The sequence below is a fragment of the Monodon monoceros genome, unplaced genomic scaffold, assembly GCF_005190385.1.
Source record: "Monodon monoceros isolate NGI ecotype Baffin Bay Population unplaced genomic scaffold, NGI_Narwhal_1 Super_Scaffold_12, whole genome shotgun sequence".
Classification (NCBI taxonomy): domain Eukaryota; kingdom Metazoa; phylum Chordata; class Mammalia; order Artiodactyla; family Monodontidae; genus Monodon; species Monodon monoceros.
Window position 1 is genome coordinate 162,338,732 of NW_021703768.1, and position 16,515 is coordinate 162,355,246.

Genomic DNA, 16,515 nt, shown 5'->3' on the forward strand with positions numbered 1-16,515 from the left:
TTAGAGGGACCAGAAGCCGTGACACCCCAGTATCAGTGAGCACACCCAGCAGCCAGATCTTGCTTTCTAAATAATATTCTCCAATAAAAGGAACCAGGGCTTCTGGGAGAAGTAATTTGGGGTGGGGGTGGGGGGGAGGAGAAGTAATTGATTCCAGAGCTAGGGCAGGGAAAATACAAGCTGAGCCCGTATTTTCCTGCTCTTATAAGTCAATATCCTCCTTACCTGTCTGCTTAAAAAACAACCCCCCAAAATTTGTGTACCAGAAGGTAAGAAGTACTCAAATAAAAAGGATGGAAGCATGTTAAAAGGGCACAGAGGCCAACCTGTGAAAAAGCTCTCAGTGGCCAAATTTGGAACAACTTGAGCAACAAAATAACGATAGTATTGGATTATAACCCAAAGAATTAAATGTCCTTGAGCCCATGCTCATATAAATAAATAACTGAATATGTAAATGAGTGGGGGAGAAGGGACAACTCTTCATTACAAAAGGATTTCAGTTAGTTGTAGAAGGAAAGAGAGAAATAAGAAATCACCCACCCTTGGATCACCGTAGTAATAATTGCTGTAGGCAAGATGCATTAATAGATGCTAAAATTGGTGGGCAAATTTTAAGCAGAAGTAGGATATTTGCACAGCCTCAAAAGTATCTCTCCCAAAAGTAGTTATTCATTACAAAGGGGAAAATAGTTCAGATACTGCCCTAACCAAGTGATCAAAAACGTCACAACTGAGAGGCAGCTTCTAAGATGGCCCCTAATGATCTCATGTATTCATACCCTTGTGTGATCCTCTCCTCTTGAGTATAGGGTAGATCTAACTTCTGACAAACAGAATATGGCATAAGTGATGGTATATCACATCTGAGATTGGGTTGTGAAGAGACTGGTTTCTATCTTGCTTGCTCTCTTGCTCATTGATGAAAGCCAGATGCCAGGTTGTGAGCTGCCTTACTGGCCCCCAGCCAGTAGCCAGTGAAGAACTTGTGGTCCTCAGTCCAGTATCCTGTTAGCAACTGAATCGTGCTAGCAACCATAGGAGGGAACTTGGAAGCAGATCCTATCCAGTTAAGCCTTCAGATAAGACCACAGACACCCTTGCTGACACCAGCTAAACTGTACTGGAAACTGAGATGGCAAATGTTAATCCACTAAATTGCGGGGTAATTTGTTATGCAGCAGTTGAAACCCTAATACTACCAGTAATACATTGCAACATCATTGATCACCCAGTATGATGCACTGAGAAGGGCATATCATCTCTGTGGTATCCCTCCCAATAATGCATAACCTCAGTCTAATCATGAGAAAATACCAGACAAACCCCATCATGACCAAACATCAGAATGAGAGACATTCTACTCTACAAAAGTATCAAGAGCATGAAAGACAAGGAAAGACCTAGAAATTGACATATATTGGAGGAGACTAAGGAGACATGACAATGTAGATCCTGGAACGTAAAAAGGATATTGGTGGGAAAACTGGGGAAATTCTTTTAAAGTCTAGTTTAGTTAATAGTATTGTACCAATGTTGATTTCTTAGTTTTGATCATTATTCTGTGGCAGAATTTCTCAAGTTTTGGCACTGTTGACATTTTGGGTGGATAATTCTTTGTGCATTGTAGGATGTTCAGTAACATACTCAGCCTCTACCCACTAAATGCGAGTAGCATCTCCTTTCCTCCATTTGTGACAATCAAAAATGTCTTAAAACATTGCCAAATGTCCCTTGGGGAACAAAATCACCCCTAGTTGAGAGCCTCTGTTCTATTATGTAAGATGCTAATATAAGGGAAGGCTGGGTGAAGGACATTGAAAACTATACTACTTTTGCAGCTCTGCCCTAAGTCTAAAATTATCTTTTAAAAAGTATTATTACTACTGTGCTCATATATGCTTGTAAAAAAGAATCAAAACGTTATGTTAGAACTTAAGTTCCCATTTCTTCCTTCACCTGAATCACCAGTGTTAGTCATTAACATATTTGAATAAATCCAGAAATTTTCTGTGATATAAAACTAGTTTTTACACAATTGAGATAATTGTACATACTCTAATAATACACATAATTAAATTATTTTTTGTTGATTTTTTTTGGTTTTGTTATGCTTTCATACATACTATAATTGCCACATTGTACTGTGACTTGCTTTTTTTTTTCACCCAGCAACACATATCCTTGCTATGGACCAGACATTGTTTTTGAGTGCTTTACATAGATTAACTCATTTAACCTTTACATCAAAGGTATTTATGAGATATGTATTTTTCTTGCCCTCATTTTGCAGATGGAGAAGCTGAAGTAAACAAGTTAAGTGATTTGTTCAAGGTCATAGCAAATGGTAGAGCCAGGCTTTGAACCTAAAGCAATCTGACTCCTGTGTGCTCTTAACCTTCAATTCCCATCCTGCCTCTATAATTTGTCATAGACATGTTTCCCTGTGTTTCATGTCATTACACCTCATTCTTTTTAACGGTTATGTAAGGGTCTGTGCTATAGATGAACTGTAGTTGAACTCTTCCCTGTTGGTGTCTTGACTCCCATGTCTATCTCCAGCCCTAGGTCTCCAACCACCTCCTCAGTGTCCCACGAGTGCCACAGACTTAATTTTAAATTGACTCATTCAACTATACTTAAATAAAAAATAAATTAAAAAAATAAATTGACTCAAACTGAGCTCATCATCCTCCCATCCGCGCCTCCCATCTGAATGGCAATGCCAACACCCACTAGTCACCCAGGACGGAGGCAGGAGCCAGACTGGGAGGAAATAGGTGAAGTAAAGTAGACTCCAACGGAAATGTAAGGTGCTTGGGTCATGGGTCAGTAGCATAGGGAAAGAGACTTGCACAAAAAATTAAAAGGAGGTGGGCTAGCTTTGGACATCTGGAGGAAACAGGTGGGAAGAGGGAGGATGCAGGAGCCAAATTTAGGCTTCTGGGTTCCTAGCTGTTCATCACCACGGTAACTGCGTTGCTATGGCAACAGCAAAGGCAGCACAGCCTCTGCCAAGAACCTTCTCTGCTGCAGTTACCTCCATACAAACCAGACACTTCCGCATGGGGAGCTGCGGCCCTCCGGGTACGGCTTAGGAAGGCGGGAATTGCTGCTGCAGTAGCCAATCGGATGAGCTCTGCGGCGAAGGACGCAAAGGAGAGGTGAGGACTTCTTTGAAGCTCGGCAAAGGGCGTTGACAAGGAGGGCTCGTGTCCCTTTCTCACCACTTAGGGGCCGAGGAAAGGAGGGGGGCGGGGCCTGGGTGAGGCCGACCGGGGGCTGGGCCCAGGTAAAACCGTGTGGGGTCCCGCCCACCCCCGCTTCTGCTCAATAGGAAGCCAGAGAGCCCGTCCGGACAGTTGGGGTGTCCAATGAGTGTCGTCGCTAGACCCCGGTGCGGGGCGGACCCAGCCAATCGGCAGCGGCGGTGGGCAGGCGCGGGCGGCAGAGGCGGTGCGGCGGAGGCGGAGCGGGCTCTGCGGCAGGAGGGAAGATGGCGGACGAGGAGAAGCTGCCCCCCGGCTGGGAGAAGCGCATGAGCCGCAGCTCAGGTGCCTTGGGGGTCGGGGCTGGGGCGGGGCCGCAAGGGCCCGCGGAAGCAGGGCTCGAGCTCGCCCCTCAGGCGCGGCGCCGCCCCTCGATTGCCGTGGGGTCTTGGCTCCTCCGCGTCGTCCCAGGGTGACGGCCCGGCTCACCCCGTGGGGGCTGCGAGTCTGAGGAGTGGGGAACACTGAGGAAACTGAGGCAAGGGGCGGGGCCGGAGAGGCCCCTCGCACTGCCGGGGTGATAGGGGGACGGTGATCCCTCGGCACTCTCTCAGACGATGGCCCTGGCCCTGCCGATCTGACACCTTTCTTTCGGCCTAATGCACGTGACGTCCGGGGAGAAGGTCTTTGCACCCCGCTGGGCCCAGGGGGCACCCCTGGGGGAGGACACCCCAACCCCATGCTCAGGGCGGGGCCCCAGGGTTGCTCGGCCTCGGGTCCACAACCTCCTACTGCTAACACGCCTACTGCCATCCATACCTAATTCTGAGTTTGCGATATCCGCCCGGTGGTATTCTGCCTGAGAACATCCCCCCGTGCTCCGGGACCCGATTTAAGGCTTTTCCCCCAATAATAATGTCAATAATAGGGCACGTTTATCTCAGTGCCAAGCTAGGTGTTTTCTTTCTCTGAATGGCTGCAGTTCTGGAAGGTAGGTAGTTATTACTCCCATTTTGCAGGTCAGGAAACTGAGGCCAGAAAACTGAAGGAACTCGCTCAAGGTCATTCATTTCGGGGGGTGGGGGCTGGGTTAGAATCCAGTCAGTCTGACTCCACAGCCCCCTGCCCTTCTTACTGCAAACCACTGAGATACACTGAGGTCCAGTGTTTCACTCCGCTGGACCAGAGCTCACAGTAATCACAGTCGCGGTAAGAATTCCGATTTACTGAACGCCAGGAGCTCTGGTGAGCACTTTGCATACATCATCATCAACTCTCCACATTAACCCCATGAGGTTTGATGTCCTTATTCTCTCACCTCACCCCCACTTTTCAGATGAGAAAACTGAGGTTCAGGGAGATGGAGCCCATTGCCAAGGTTTTAGAGGCAGTCAGTGGCTCAGCTGTCTCCCACCCTGCTGCAGCCCTGGCTGTGACCTGCAGCATAAAGCTGATGCTCTGCCCAATTCTGGGCCCCCACTCCCTCCATTTCTTCCCAGTGCAACCCTAACAGTGTTCCCCGTGGGTGACATCCATCCCTTCACATTGGTGGGCACAAGTCCTCCACATAACCCAGGCAAACTCTCTGCCCCTGGGATGACAGCCTATCTCTACTGGGTCCTACTTCAAGCTTATTGTTTGCGGCCCTCACTCCATGCTCCTTAGTCTCTGGGTAACATCTGGCCCCCAGTCCTGCAGCAGGGTTCACTGGGTAGGGGAAAAGAGCAGAGCTTTTGTGTCTGACGCACATGGGTACAGGTCCTGCCTCCCCCGTATGTGCCTGGAGCAGAGTAAACACCCAGGAAATGTTGCTTAGTTTTGTGGTCTATAAAATGGACATAATAGTTGCTACCACACTCCTGATGTGTGCCAGGCGCTATCCTAAGGACGTTACAGATGTGAACTCATACAGCCCTTACAGCAACCCTTCAGGCAGGTATTGCCGTTATCTCCATTCTACAGGTGAGAAAACCGAGGCCCAGGGAAGGTGGATCATACAGTGAGTGAGTGGCAGAGTGGCAGATTTGAACGGGCGGTCTGGCTGCTGAGTGCCCGCTTGGAACCTTTCTTCCTCACCTGGGGTTATTTTCCCCCTTGAAGTTATGAATGGCTGAAGTTATAACGTGGTCTTATTGCTTGTTTGGTGTCTGTCTGCCCCCACCTAGAATGTTAGTTCGCTAAGGCCTGGTGGCACTGGTGGACAGCAGTGGGTTGGCTGAATGGAGGCATCTCATTGGCCAGTCCCTTATCACGGCCTCACGGTGGTGTCCTCTGAGCAGGTCCCAGCTGAATTCCACTCCCCCCTCTTCCAGGCCGGGTGTACTACTTCAATCACATCACTAACGCCAGCCAGTGGGAGCGGCCGAGTGGCAATAGCACTGGCGGCGGCAAAAATGGACAAGGGGAGCCCGCCAGGGTCCGCTGCTCACACCTGCTGGTCAAGCACAGCCAGTCGCGGCGGCCCTCATCCTGGCGGCAGGAGAAGATCACCCGGACCAAGGAGGAGGCTCTGGAGCTGATCAATGGTGAGCAGAGGTGGAGACAGGGTCTGGGGGTGGCGGGGGGCAGGTCCCTCTCCCCAGGGACCAGACTGGGCCTTGTAGAAATCATGCCAGACTCTCTACCCCAGCTTGCTCAGCTGTCAGCTGTGGCCTTGACAGACCTGGAAGTGCCTCAAGCCTGCCTCTCACGGCTGCCTCTCCTTTTTCTGTCCAGCTGGTATTTGAGGGTGAGCCAGGGTAGGGGTGGAGGAACCAACCTTGGGGCTGGCAGACCTGGGTTCAGACGGTAGCCATGCCACTATAAGCTCCTTGACTTTGGGACATTCACGTTGCTTCCTTGAGACTCAGTTTTCACCTCTGTAAAATGGGCATCATCATATACCTGCCTCCAAGGGCCATCGTGAAAGCTCAGTGAGATGAGAAAGTGCGTGGCACACAGTGGATCCTCATTCAGTGGGAGCTATCCTTGAGAGTAGTATCATCAAGCAGGGTCCTGGGGCACATGTATGGATGGGTCAGAAGGCAGGTTGGAAAGGTAGAGTCGGTGAATTAACTCTGCCCTGAAGGAGGAGGCTGTTCCTTGTTCTGTTCTGTGTTTCCTCCACAGTCTAGAGCAGCAGTCGATAGGCAAACTTTTTCTGAAAAGGCCAGATGGTAAATATTTTAGGTTTTGCGGGCCATACAGTCTCTGTCAGCTCTGCTTGGTGACTCCATAGCAGCCATAGATGATATGTAAACAGATGGGTGCGGCTGTGTGCCAATAAAACTTTATTTACAAAAACAGCAGGATTTGACCCGTGGGACATAGTTTGCAGCACCCTGGTCTAGAGCTGTCCAGTGTGGCCACCACCACCTACATGTGGTTATTTCCATTTAAATTAATTAAATTTGAGTCATATTAAAGATTGGGTCCTCAGTCACACTGGGCACAGTGTTCAGTAGTCACATGTGGCTCGTGGCTGCCATCTCGGACAGCACAGATAGAGAATGTTTCCATCCTTGCAGGAAGTTCTGTTGGACAGTGCTGGTCTGGATCACACGTGTGGTTTCATCATCCACTCACCCTCTCTCACCAGAGATCCCAGACCCCTCCTGGGCCCTCCAACCCCACATAACCCGTCTCTCTCCCATGCCCAAATAGCCTGAGTGCCCATCCAGCTCTGCCAGGTCCTGGCTGTGTGACCTTGAGCATGTTACTTAACACCTCAGAGCCTCAATCTTTTCACTTGTAAAATTAGAGTTATGATAATAGGACCCACTGCATAGGGTACTTGAGAAGACTCTGACCTAATGCAGTAAAGCATGCATAACAGCCTTGGCATCTAGTAAATGTTCTGTAATTGCTGGTGGCTATTATGATGGTTGTTATTAGCACAGCCCTGGCATAATCAGTCCATATTGGCTGTTGTTTTGCTATGACATCACTGGTCTGGTACTTGGCCAGTGGGATTTTATTTTATTTTATTTATTTATTTATTTATTTATTTATTTCTGGTTGTGTTGGGTCTTCGTTGCTGCGCGTGGGCTTTCTCTAGTTGCAGCGAGCGGAGGCTACTCTTCGTTGCGGTGCGCGGGCTTCTCATTGTGGTGGCTTCTCTTGTTGCGGAGCACAGGCTCTAGGTGCGCGGGCTTCAGTAGTTGTGGCACACGGGCTCAGTAGTTGTGGCACACGGGCTTAGTTGCTCTGTGGCATGTGGGATCTTCCCGGACCAGGGATCAAACCCGTGTCCCCTGCATTGGCAGGTGGATTCTTAACCACTACGCCACCAGGAAAGTCCCTGGCCTGTGGGATATTACTTAAACACACCTCTGCCCACACCTACACCCCCCATACAGTGTCTGGCACCTGATAAATGGCACCTCTTAGCCTCCTACCTCCCAGCCTTGTAGAGCAGAGCCAAGTTCTCGCACAGAATCTTGAAGGCAAATTCAAAGAGCTCACCTCCTGAGCTCTGTGAGGGCAGGGACTGGATCTGTCTCTTTCCCCACTGTATTCCTGCCACCCAACACAAAGCCTGGCCCACGGCATTGCTCGCAGCCTGGTTTCCTGAATCAGGAGGAAGCGAGAAGGATCCCTGGCAGAGGAAGCGGCAGAAATGAAGGCCTGTGGCTGGGCTGTAGGTAGGACTCAGGGGAAGGCTGTGCAGGGGACTGAAGAGGGATGAGACCCCCTCAAGGGCAGGTCCCAGCCAGTTGGAGGACGGCCCAGAGTGAGGCCAAGAGTTTGGGTCCTTTCCCAGAGACCGCAGGAAACACATGGCCACGTGTGACCGGGAGGGGGGCCCTGTGGCGCTGGCTTTTAGGAAAGAGCCGTGTGGCTGGAGGGTGACGGACCAAGAAAGCCAGAAGGCCCAGGCTGGCTGGACCAGCGGTGAGCTGTGAGCAATGAGCGGGTTCTGGCGGCCCCAGGGGAAGAGGACGTGGCAGGAAACCCGGAGGAATCACAAGATGACCTCTTGGGTCCTCCTAGCTCCTAGAGGGGTCCCTGTTCTGAGGCTTCCGAACCACATGAGAGTGAGCAAGAGGTGATGGGCACTTGGAGGTTGAGCAGAGGAGGTGCCGTCACTGGGGGTTGGGAAGAGGCACAGTCTGGGGAGGGACTCACTAAATCTGAGGGTCTGAGGAAGAGACGTTGGCAAGGCAACCGTGAGAGGACCTGGATTCAGCAGAGCAGCAGGCCAGAGACAGAAGCCCTTGCGACAGTCCTGGCCAGAGATGGCAGGTGGACATGGGGATATCTGAGCATCACGTGGAAGGAAAGCTGTTGGGCCCTGGGGACTGCCTGGGAGTGGCAGGTGAGGATGCCCCCCACCCCACCTCTAGAATGGACAGGGATGTGTCTGGTGGGGCTCACACTGCAGTGGGAGCCTGGGGGTGCTGAGGTCAGCCTGGGTCTTGGGAAGGGGTGTCTGGGGGTGTGCCCAGTAAGCAGCTGGGCCCTGGGGCCTAGCCTTAAGTCAGTGCACACTCGGGAGTGTTAGCAGGGGTCCGACATGCCTGCCTGTGCCAGAGGGCCTGGTGGAAGCTGTGGGAGGAATTTCAACTAGAAACACGGTGACTTGAACTTGGGGCAGGTAGGAAGCAGGTAGAGTAGATTCTAGAGACGTTTAGGAGGCAGAATCGGGAGGATGGGGTGATGGATTAGAGGGGCAGGCGTGGGGTAAGGTCAGAACCAGCGTGGCCCAGCCCTGGAGTCACACAGAGATGGATCTGGTGCCAGCGGTGTAGCTTCAAGCAAGTGTCTTTACTCTCAGAGCCTCAGTTGCCTCATCTGTAGGATGGGGACAGGGTGGCCATGAAGACCCAGGGGCCAGCCAGCAGCTGAATGCTCAGCAGAGCAAGGGGCTCAGTGTCGGACGCTTCCTGTCTACACAGCAGAGCCTCGACCCCAGGCATTTAGGAGTGTGCGGTGGGCACCATGGTCTGGACAAGGCTTCCGCCTACCAAGAGCTCCCTGCTGCTTCCCCATGGCCCATGGGTGGAGCTCTGGGCCAGGACGTGGGAGGCCTGGTGGGTTTAGCGTGCAGACCCTCCAGTGACCTTGGCCTGAGGCAGGCCCCCTCGAGGGTCATTACGAGGGAGCAGTGAGATGGCCCGGGCCATGGTGCACTCGGTAACCAAACAGTCGTGGGGCGCATCAGCGGGCTTCGGGCGCCTGGGCTTGGTTTTCTCTTTCGTGAAAGTGGATGTTGCCCCTCCCCCGTTCTCATCATGGGCTTGTTCAGGTGGTAAAGAGACCAGGATCCGGGCGGCACCCTCTGCAGCTGGCAGCCTGGGTCTGTCAGTTCGCTTTTAGGTCCTGTGCTCCCCAGTTGCCCCGAGGGGACAGGCTGCCGGCAGTGTGTCCACATTTTCTGCTGAGGCTCCTTTTCCCAGTGCTGGCTCCTCTGCAGCTGCTGGGCTGCGGCCACAGGCTTGTCAGGGATCTGGGGACCGGCTGCCTGTCATTGCCCGTGTCCTTGTGTAAGGAAGCCAGGCCATGGAGAAGCCCTCCCTGCCTACTCCCATCCCTCCATCCCCACATGCCCAGGGCCTGAGGGTCCCAGGGAGGCCCTGATGTGAGCAGCAGTCCCCCTACATGTAACTGTGCCCAGGGCCTGAGGGTCGGTGAGCACCTTTGGCCCAGTGTCCCCACCCAAGGTGGGTGGCTCCCTTCTAGCCTGCTGGTTTCAGGCTGGGTCTCTGGCCTCTCTAGGCACCCCCTGCTGGGATTTGGGCCTTGAAGGAAGGCAGACCTAATCCTGTCACCTTTTTTCCTGTCCAGGCCCCTTCCCTAGTTTGTCTCTAAACTTTTTTATTTTTTCTGGCCGTGCTGTGCAGCATGCGGGATCTTAGTTCTCCGACCAGGGGTAGAACCCTCGCGCCCTGCATTGGAAGCGCAGAGTCTTAACCACTGAACCTCCAGGGAGGTCCCGTCTAAACCTTTTTAGAGTCAGAGACCAGTCCATTTGTTCACTCACTTTCCCTGAAATAATTATGGCGCAGCTCAGGCTGCTATGACAGAATACCATAGGCTGGGTGGCTTAGACAGAGACATTTATTTCTCACAGTTCTGGAGGCTGGAAGTCCAAGATCAAGGTGTCGACAGGTTTGTTTTCTTCTGAGGCCTCTCTCCTTGGCTTGCAGACGGCCACCTTTTGTGTGCTCACAAGGCCTTACCTCAGTGCATGCAGTGGGGAAAGAGAGAGAGAGCGCTTTTTGGTGTCTCTTCTTAAAAGGACACTAATCCTGTCAGATCAGGACCCCTCCCTTATGACTCAACCTTAATTACTTCAGCAAAGGCCCTATGTCCAAATATCACATTGGAGGGTTAGGGTTTCAATATATGAATTCTGGAGGGACATAAACATTCAACCCGTATTATTTATGGACTGACAGCTAGTAATTGTCAGGGGCTCACTCTGCACCAGGCACTGTTCTGGCAGTAATTCCTTTACCCTTCACAGCAGCCCTCCAAGGTCAGAGCTGGTAATTAGCCCATTTTACAGGCCAGGCAAGTGAAGCTCCAAGAGACGAAGTCATGTACCAGGTTGCAGAGCTCAGGATCGGTAGAGCTGGGATCCGAACACAGTAGTTGGGGTCCACAGTCTACCCTGCTCTGCCTCAGCTGCCCCGTTGGGTGAGGGTTAGATGGACGCTGTCTGGGTAGGGGGTGTTGCCAGTCAGGTGAGGCAGGGCATTACTGAGAACAGCCCAGGGTGTCTGGTTTGTACTTCCTTTCTTGCCTCCTCTGTAGCATTTGAGCCTGAGGTTCACAGAAAAAAGGCATGAGATTCCAGCATTTCCGTCTACAGAACCCAGTGGTGGATCCCTCTCTCTCCTTCCCCATGACCTGTTTCTGTCTCATTTATTCACGAATTCCTTCAACATTAGTGAACACCTGTTCAGTGCACAGCACGGAGAGCTGGGGACACAGCAGTGAGCAAGGCCGACCTGGTCCCTGTCCTCCCCGTGTGAGGCGGCAACAGACGCACAAACAGGAAAGGGGTAAATGCAGGGCCCAGGGAGGCACCTCGCCTAATGAGGCCTTAGGGAGACTCCTGGGTGAGACCAGAGGACAGCAGATGAGCTTCGGGTGGGAAGAGACGATTAAACAAAGGTTAAGCAAAGGCTGAGAGGTGGGGGTGGGGGGGGGGCAAGACTGGGCGGGACACCATGGGGGGTGTAAGACTGAGCTGAGGGGACACAGGGGGTTCTGAATGTAGCCTTGCATCTTGACTTGTGGCCAGACCCCTGAAGGTCAGCTTTTGAAAGGGAAGCTCAGGAAGGAAGCGTTGTTTCTTTAAACAAAATCATTTCAGGCTCCCATCCAAGCAGAATATTTTCTGAGAGAGTTGGCTGGTCAGAGGAAGATTTGGGTGCTACGAACTATGGGGGACATGGGAATTCTTTGGCATTCCAGTGGTTAGGACTCCGCTTTCACTGCCAAGGGCCCAGTGAACTAAGATCCCACAAACCATGCGGCTGGCCAAATAAACCCCCAAAAAACAAACAAACAGGGCTTCCCTGGTGGCGCAGTGGTCGAGAGTCCACCTGCCGATGCAGGGGACACGGGTTCGTGCCCCGGTCCGGGAAGATCCCACATGCCGCGGAGCGGCTGGGCCCATGAGCTATGGCCGCTGAGCCTGCGTGTCCGGAGCCGGTGCTCCGCAACAGGAGAGGACACAACAGTGAGAGGCCCGCGTACCGCAAAAAAAAACAAACAAAACAAAACAAAACAAATTATGGGGGGGCAAAAGTTTGGCTTTTATACTGCTTTTAGGCTGCTGTTGCTTGCACACATGCATTGTGTGCACACCTTGGCCAGGCCACCTAGTCTCGGGGGTTCCCTGCCACTGTGCCCACAGCTCCAGCTGCTGGAGGATGCAGCAGGGGGGTGCTTGTACAGGGCTCGGGGCTGGGCCCGACTCCCCAAGTGCTGGGCATGTGCAGCAGTGCCCGCCAAGGTACCTGGAGGCGGGCAGGTGCACTGGGGAGCACTGTGCACTCAGGATTCCCTGGCTGATGTTACTGAGGTCCGGACAGAAGAGAGAGGAGATATCGTGGTGCTGCCCGGGTGAGGCTGAGGACACAACCAGAATCCAGGGAGAGGAGGAGGTAGAGGAGGGGTATCCTAGTGACATCCGGTTCAGATCGCAGTCACCCGTGAATGCGTCTGGCACAGGGGGATCACCTACCTGGCAGCCCCAGGGCGGTGTGGAGAGCACAGCAGAGCATTATGGCAGAAGCCACTGCAGCATGCGTGCAGTCCACAGAGGGTGGGGCTTGTGTCGCATCCGACGGAGAGCCTGCCTGACCAGGCGGCGCGTCACGGTGACGGCCAGCGCAGACTGCGAGGTGCGGGCGAGGAGGACCAGGGATGGGCAGGTCAGAGAGAAGTAGGGGCAGCCTCATCACCGGCTGGCACAGCCCACACGGAAGAGGGAACAGGATGGTGACAGCAAGTGCCATTTGTCAAGGCGTCTGTCTGTGCCGGGCACTGTGGCCTGCTGGCAAATGGCTGACAGTTGAGGCTCAGAAGCAAAGGGACGGTCAGGACAGAGCGAGAGTGACAGGGACACGGGGGAGGCAGGGGTTATCGGGACAGCCGTGGAAGCAGCCGAGCAGATCAGATGCCAGGACACGCAGTTGCTGCTGTGACATGCAGTGAGACGGGGGTGGGCGGGGAGTGATAGGTGTGCTGTCACCGTCGTTCCAGGGAGATAGATGGATACCAGTGATGTTGAGGTCAGACAGGAGTCGGAGACCCATGGGCCGAGGTGAAGTTTGCACCAGCCGCTCATGAGGCAGATGGCCTGGCTGCGTGTCTGGGCCTCAGAGCACCAGGTAGATTAATCCGTGGTGTCACTGTGGTGCTCAGACAGGTACCAGGCGTGTCACAGCCTCGTTTAGGTCAGACAGGAGCAACACGTAGAGGTGTCACCGTGGAGTTCAGAAACCCACCGGTGGGTGTGACAGGGTGCCTCTCACATCCAGCGTGGGCTGGTGTCCCGTCGCTAAGCTGGGGGTGGTACGTGGTCCCAGGTCCCCCCAGGGGCCTCAGGGATAATGCCCCCCAGGAGAGTGGCTGTCAGGGAAGCCACGTAGGCCTAGCTCGAGGCAAGGGGCTGTCCGGTGGTGGTCTGGGGAGGACAGGATGGGTTCTTGCTCCAAAGGCTCCTGCCTGGACTCTGGAGAGTGGCTGGCGGCCCTTTCGTACCCCCCCCCGCACACGCAGGGTCTGGGAGAGTCACACAGGTCCTCGGTGCTGCCCCCTGGCGCCCTCTGCTGGGAGCCCTTCGCCTCAGTCATCCTTTTCCTTCCCTCCCATCAGCCCGGCCTCCCTGTCCCTCCGGGGAGAATCGGTACCCAATGGGGACAGTTTGGGCTGCACAGAGGGTGAATCTGGTGCACTGCCAACACACCCTGCTGTCTCTGGGGCGCAGTCTGTGGGAATGACGCGTGTCCCTTCCCGAGCCCCGGCTAGGCCGCCGCTGGGTCTCTTCACGATGCCCCAGTAAGCGGCCCTGGCCTTCCTCACACTTTGGACAGATGAGACAGCTGAGGACCCAGCCGTCTCCTGTGGCAGAGTTGGGCTGGCGCCCTGGCCTCCTGCCTTTCTCCTAGAAGCCTCTAGAAAACTCTCCACTGGGGCTTCCACCACTGCCCTGGGGCTCTTGGGGGACCCCTGGGTCCCAGTGTCCCTTTGTAACTTCTGTCCTGTCTTCTGCTGTCCTCCCCAGAAGGGCCTGGGGGGTAGATTTTCTCAGAGTGTGTGTGAGGGTAGGAAGAGGCCATGCTCTGTTCGTTGTATGTTGCTGAGCGTGTGTGTGGTGGGGAGTGACACAGCGGGCGGTATTGGGATGGGACGTGAGACCAGCTGGCTGTTGCGGTCACCACAGGGTCACGGTGTGCATGCACGTGAAAGGCACTTTCCGAGTGGAGTGCCGCCCTCCCTGGAGCCCTCTGCCCCGCCCCACCCCTGACGGGGAGGTCTTCCTGTGTGTCCCCCTCGCAGGCTACATCCAGAAGATTAAGTCGGGAGAAGAGGACTTTGAATCTCTGGCCTCACAGTTCAGCGACTGCAGCTCCGCCAAGGCCAGGGGAGACCTGGGTGCCTTCAGCAGAGGTGCGTGAGGAATGGGCACCACCAAACCCCCGCAGGACCCTCTGACCCACCAGCGCCCGCCCACCACCTAGAGATCGGGAGGGGTAACGCCTGTCGCATGGGCCTTTGGAGTCCACCAGGTGGCAGCAAAGTCCCTCCCTCAGGCTTCAGAGGCCGCCCTGCTGGGGGTCGTGGCCGCAGAGGCTTCTCCCCAGTGACATTCTCTCTTGCGGTGGGGAGTCCATCCGTGTGTTTCTCTGCTCAGTTGTCCCCATCACGGGCCCACCAAGGTGGGTACTTGCTGCCATTTTCCTCTCCTCCTGTTGGAGGTGTAAGGCTGGGGCCCCTTAGAGCCCCAGGGCATGTCCCCCAGCATCCCCTGCCCCGCCCTCATGGGTGGGGAAACCAGGGGTGAGGGGAGGAGGGGGTCAGACCAGCAACCCCGAGTTCAGGCATCTCCAGCTGGGGCTGTGGAAAGGGAGGAGCGGAGGGAACCAGGCCTCCGCCTCCTTCCCACTCCATCCCTGGGGTCTACAGAGCATCGGGGAGGGGCCGAGGATGGGGCGAGGGGTGTCGGGGAGCCAGCAAGGGTCTGTGGACCGCCTGCCCGCCCCAGGAGGCAAGGGAGACAGACAGTGTGGCAGGGGCTGGGGACCGGCACAGGGAGACCAGTTCATCCCTAGAACGCGTCTCTACGTGCACGGCAGAGACCGCAGCTCTGCCCTCATCCCTCACTTGCTGTCCTCAGCCTTCCCGGGGCCTCCCTAATTGCCCTGCCGCCCTCAGCTGGGCCCCACTCGCCACTGTGACCGGGCCCTAAAGCACGTGACAGATGAGTCCAAATGAGCGCCCGGGGGTGCAGGCGGGAGCCCCATCTGCCTGCCCTGCCTGGTCCTGGCCTGCAGCCCGGGTCTTGACCCCCCACCTGCCATCCCTCATGCTTCCTTCCCCAGGTCAGATGCAGAAGCCGTTTGAAGATGCCTCCTTTGCACTGCGGACAGGGGAGATGAGCGGGCCCGTGTTCACGGATTCTGGCATCCACATCATCCTGCGCACGGAGTGAGGGGCGTGGACGGCCCAGGCCCGCCGCACACACACCCCGCCCCCGCCCGGGTGGGTGCGGGGCAGGGTGGCCGGGTGCACAGACTCCGCTCCCTGCTGCCGCTGACCAGCGGGCACCCCTCCCTGCTCGTGTCACACAGTATTTATTGATCCCAAAATGGCTGGGAGGGGGGCTCTTCACCACCGGGGGCTCCCTGCCAGACTCCCCTCCCCTTTAGGAATTGACTTCAGAAGGGTGCAGGGTGGAGAGGCTCGCCGGGCTTCCACATCCAAGGGCTGGGGGTGACCTGTCCCAAAGAGAAGGCCTGGTTAGCTGAGCCGCCCCCTGTGTCCCCCCAGGTCCAGGACGCGGGGGGGGGGGGGCGGGCAGGGCCTTGAGTTATTTCTGGTTTTGCCACCTCCCTCTATTCAGTTGCAAAAAGCAAACGCTCCGCCTGGGGCCCAGGCTGCCTGCTGCTTGGGGGCCCTCTCTAAGCAGCAGTGCAGCACCTTCCCCAGCCTCCATTAAACCTGGAACCAGTGTTCTGCTGTCCCTGTCTCTCATTTCCTCCCTGCGGAGGTGAGTGGGGCTCGGTTGGGGGAGCGATCATCTCCCACCATCCCTGGCGTCCAGGTGTCCAGGCCGCCTTTCCTCCCTGAGCAGCCTCTCCTCTTCCTGGGCTTGGGGGCATGCTAGCGGCAGCCGGACTCTCGGGGAATTGGAGCATTGCTCAGCGCCAGCGCTCCTCACACTCGGGTGTTCAAGGGCCCTGACCCCCCAGCTCTGGATTCAGCAGGTCAGGTGGAGCAGGGCATCCTCGGGGAGCCAGATTGAAGCCCCCGTGCCCTGGGTGCTCTCGCCGCCCCCCTCCCACCAACTCCCTCCACGCACATGGGCCACTTGAGTTAGAATGAACTACGCCCAGCACCCTGAGGCCCGCTTCCCTGTCACCACAAGCGCTCTGGAAGATTGTGCTTGGGTCCTGCGGCCTCTGCAGGCGCCGTTACCATGGCAGCAGGGGGCCAGGCGGGTGGGGGGCTCCTGCCAGGCGCCTCTGAGAGCAGGGATCCTGCCCCGCCCTCTGGGGGAGGGGCCTCCGTGGAGCAGAGGGAATCGCTGTGGCACATGGGGGTGGAGGTGGGGGTGGGGGGGAATCTTCCTCCTCTTCAGATTGGG

At 55.3% G+C, this 16,515-nt stretch overlaps 1 protein-coding gene across 1 annotated transcript; it reads left to right on the forward strand.

The window, feature by feature from the left end:
- Positions 1–3,356: 3,356 nt before the first annotated feature.
- Positions 3,357–15,878, forward strand: PIN1 (peptidylprolyl cis/trans isomerase, NIMA-interacting 1). Its single transcript, XM_029217552.1, has 4 exons — positions 3,357–3,554; positions 5,522–5,734; positions 14,208–14,318; positions 15,251–15,878. Exons 1-4 carry the CDS (start codon positions 3,497–3,499, stop codon positions 15,358–15,360), a joined length of 492 nt encoding a protein of 163 aa, XP_029073385.1. The 5' UTR covers positions 3,357–3,496; the 3' UTR covers positions 15,361–15,878.
- Positions 15,879–16,515: the final 637 nt, after the last annotated feature.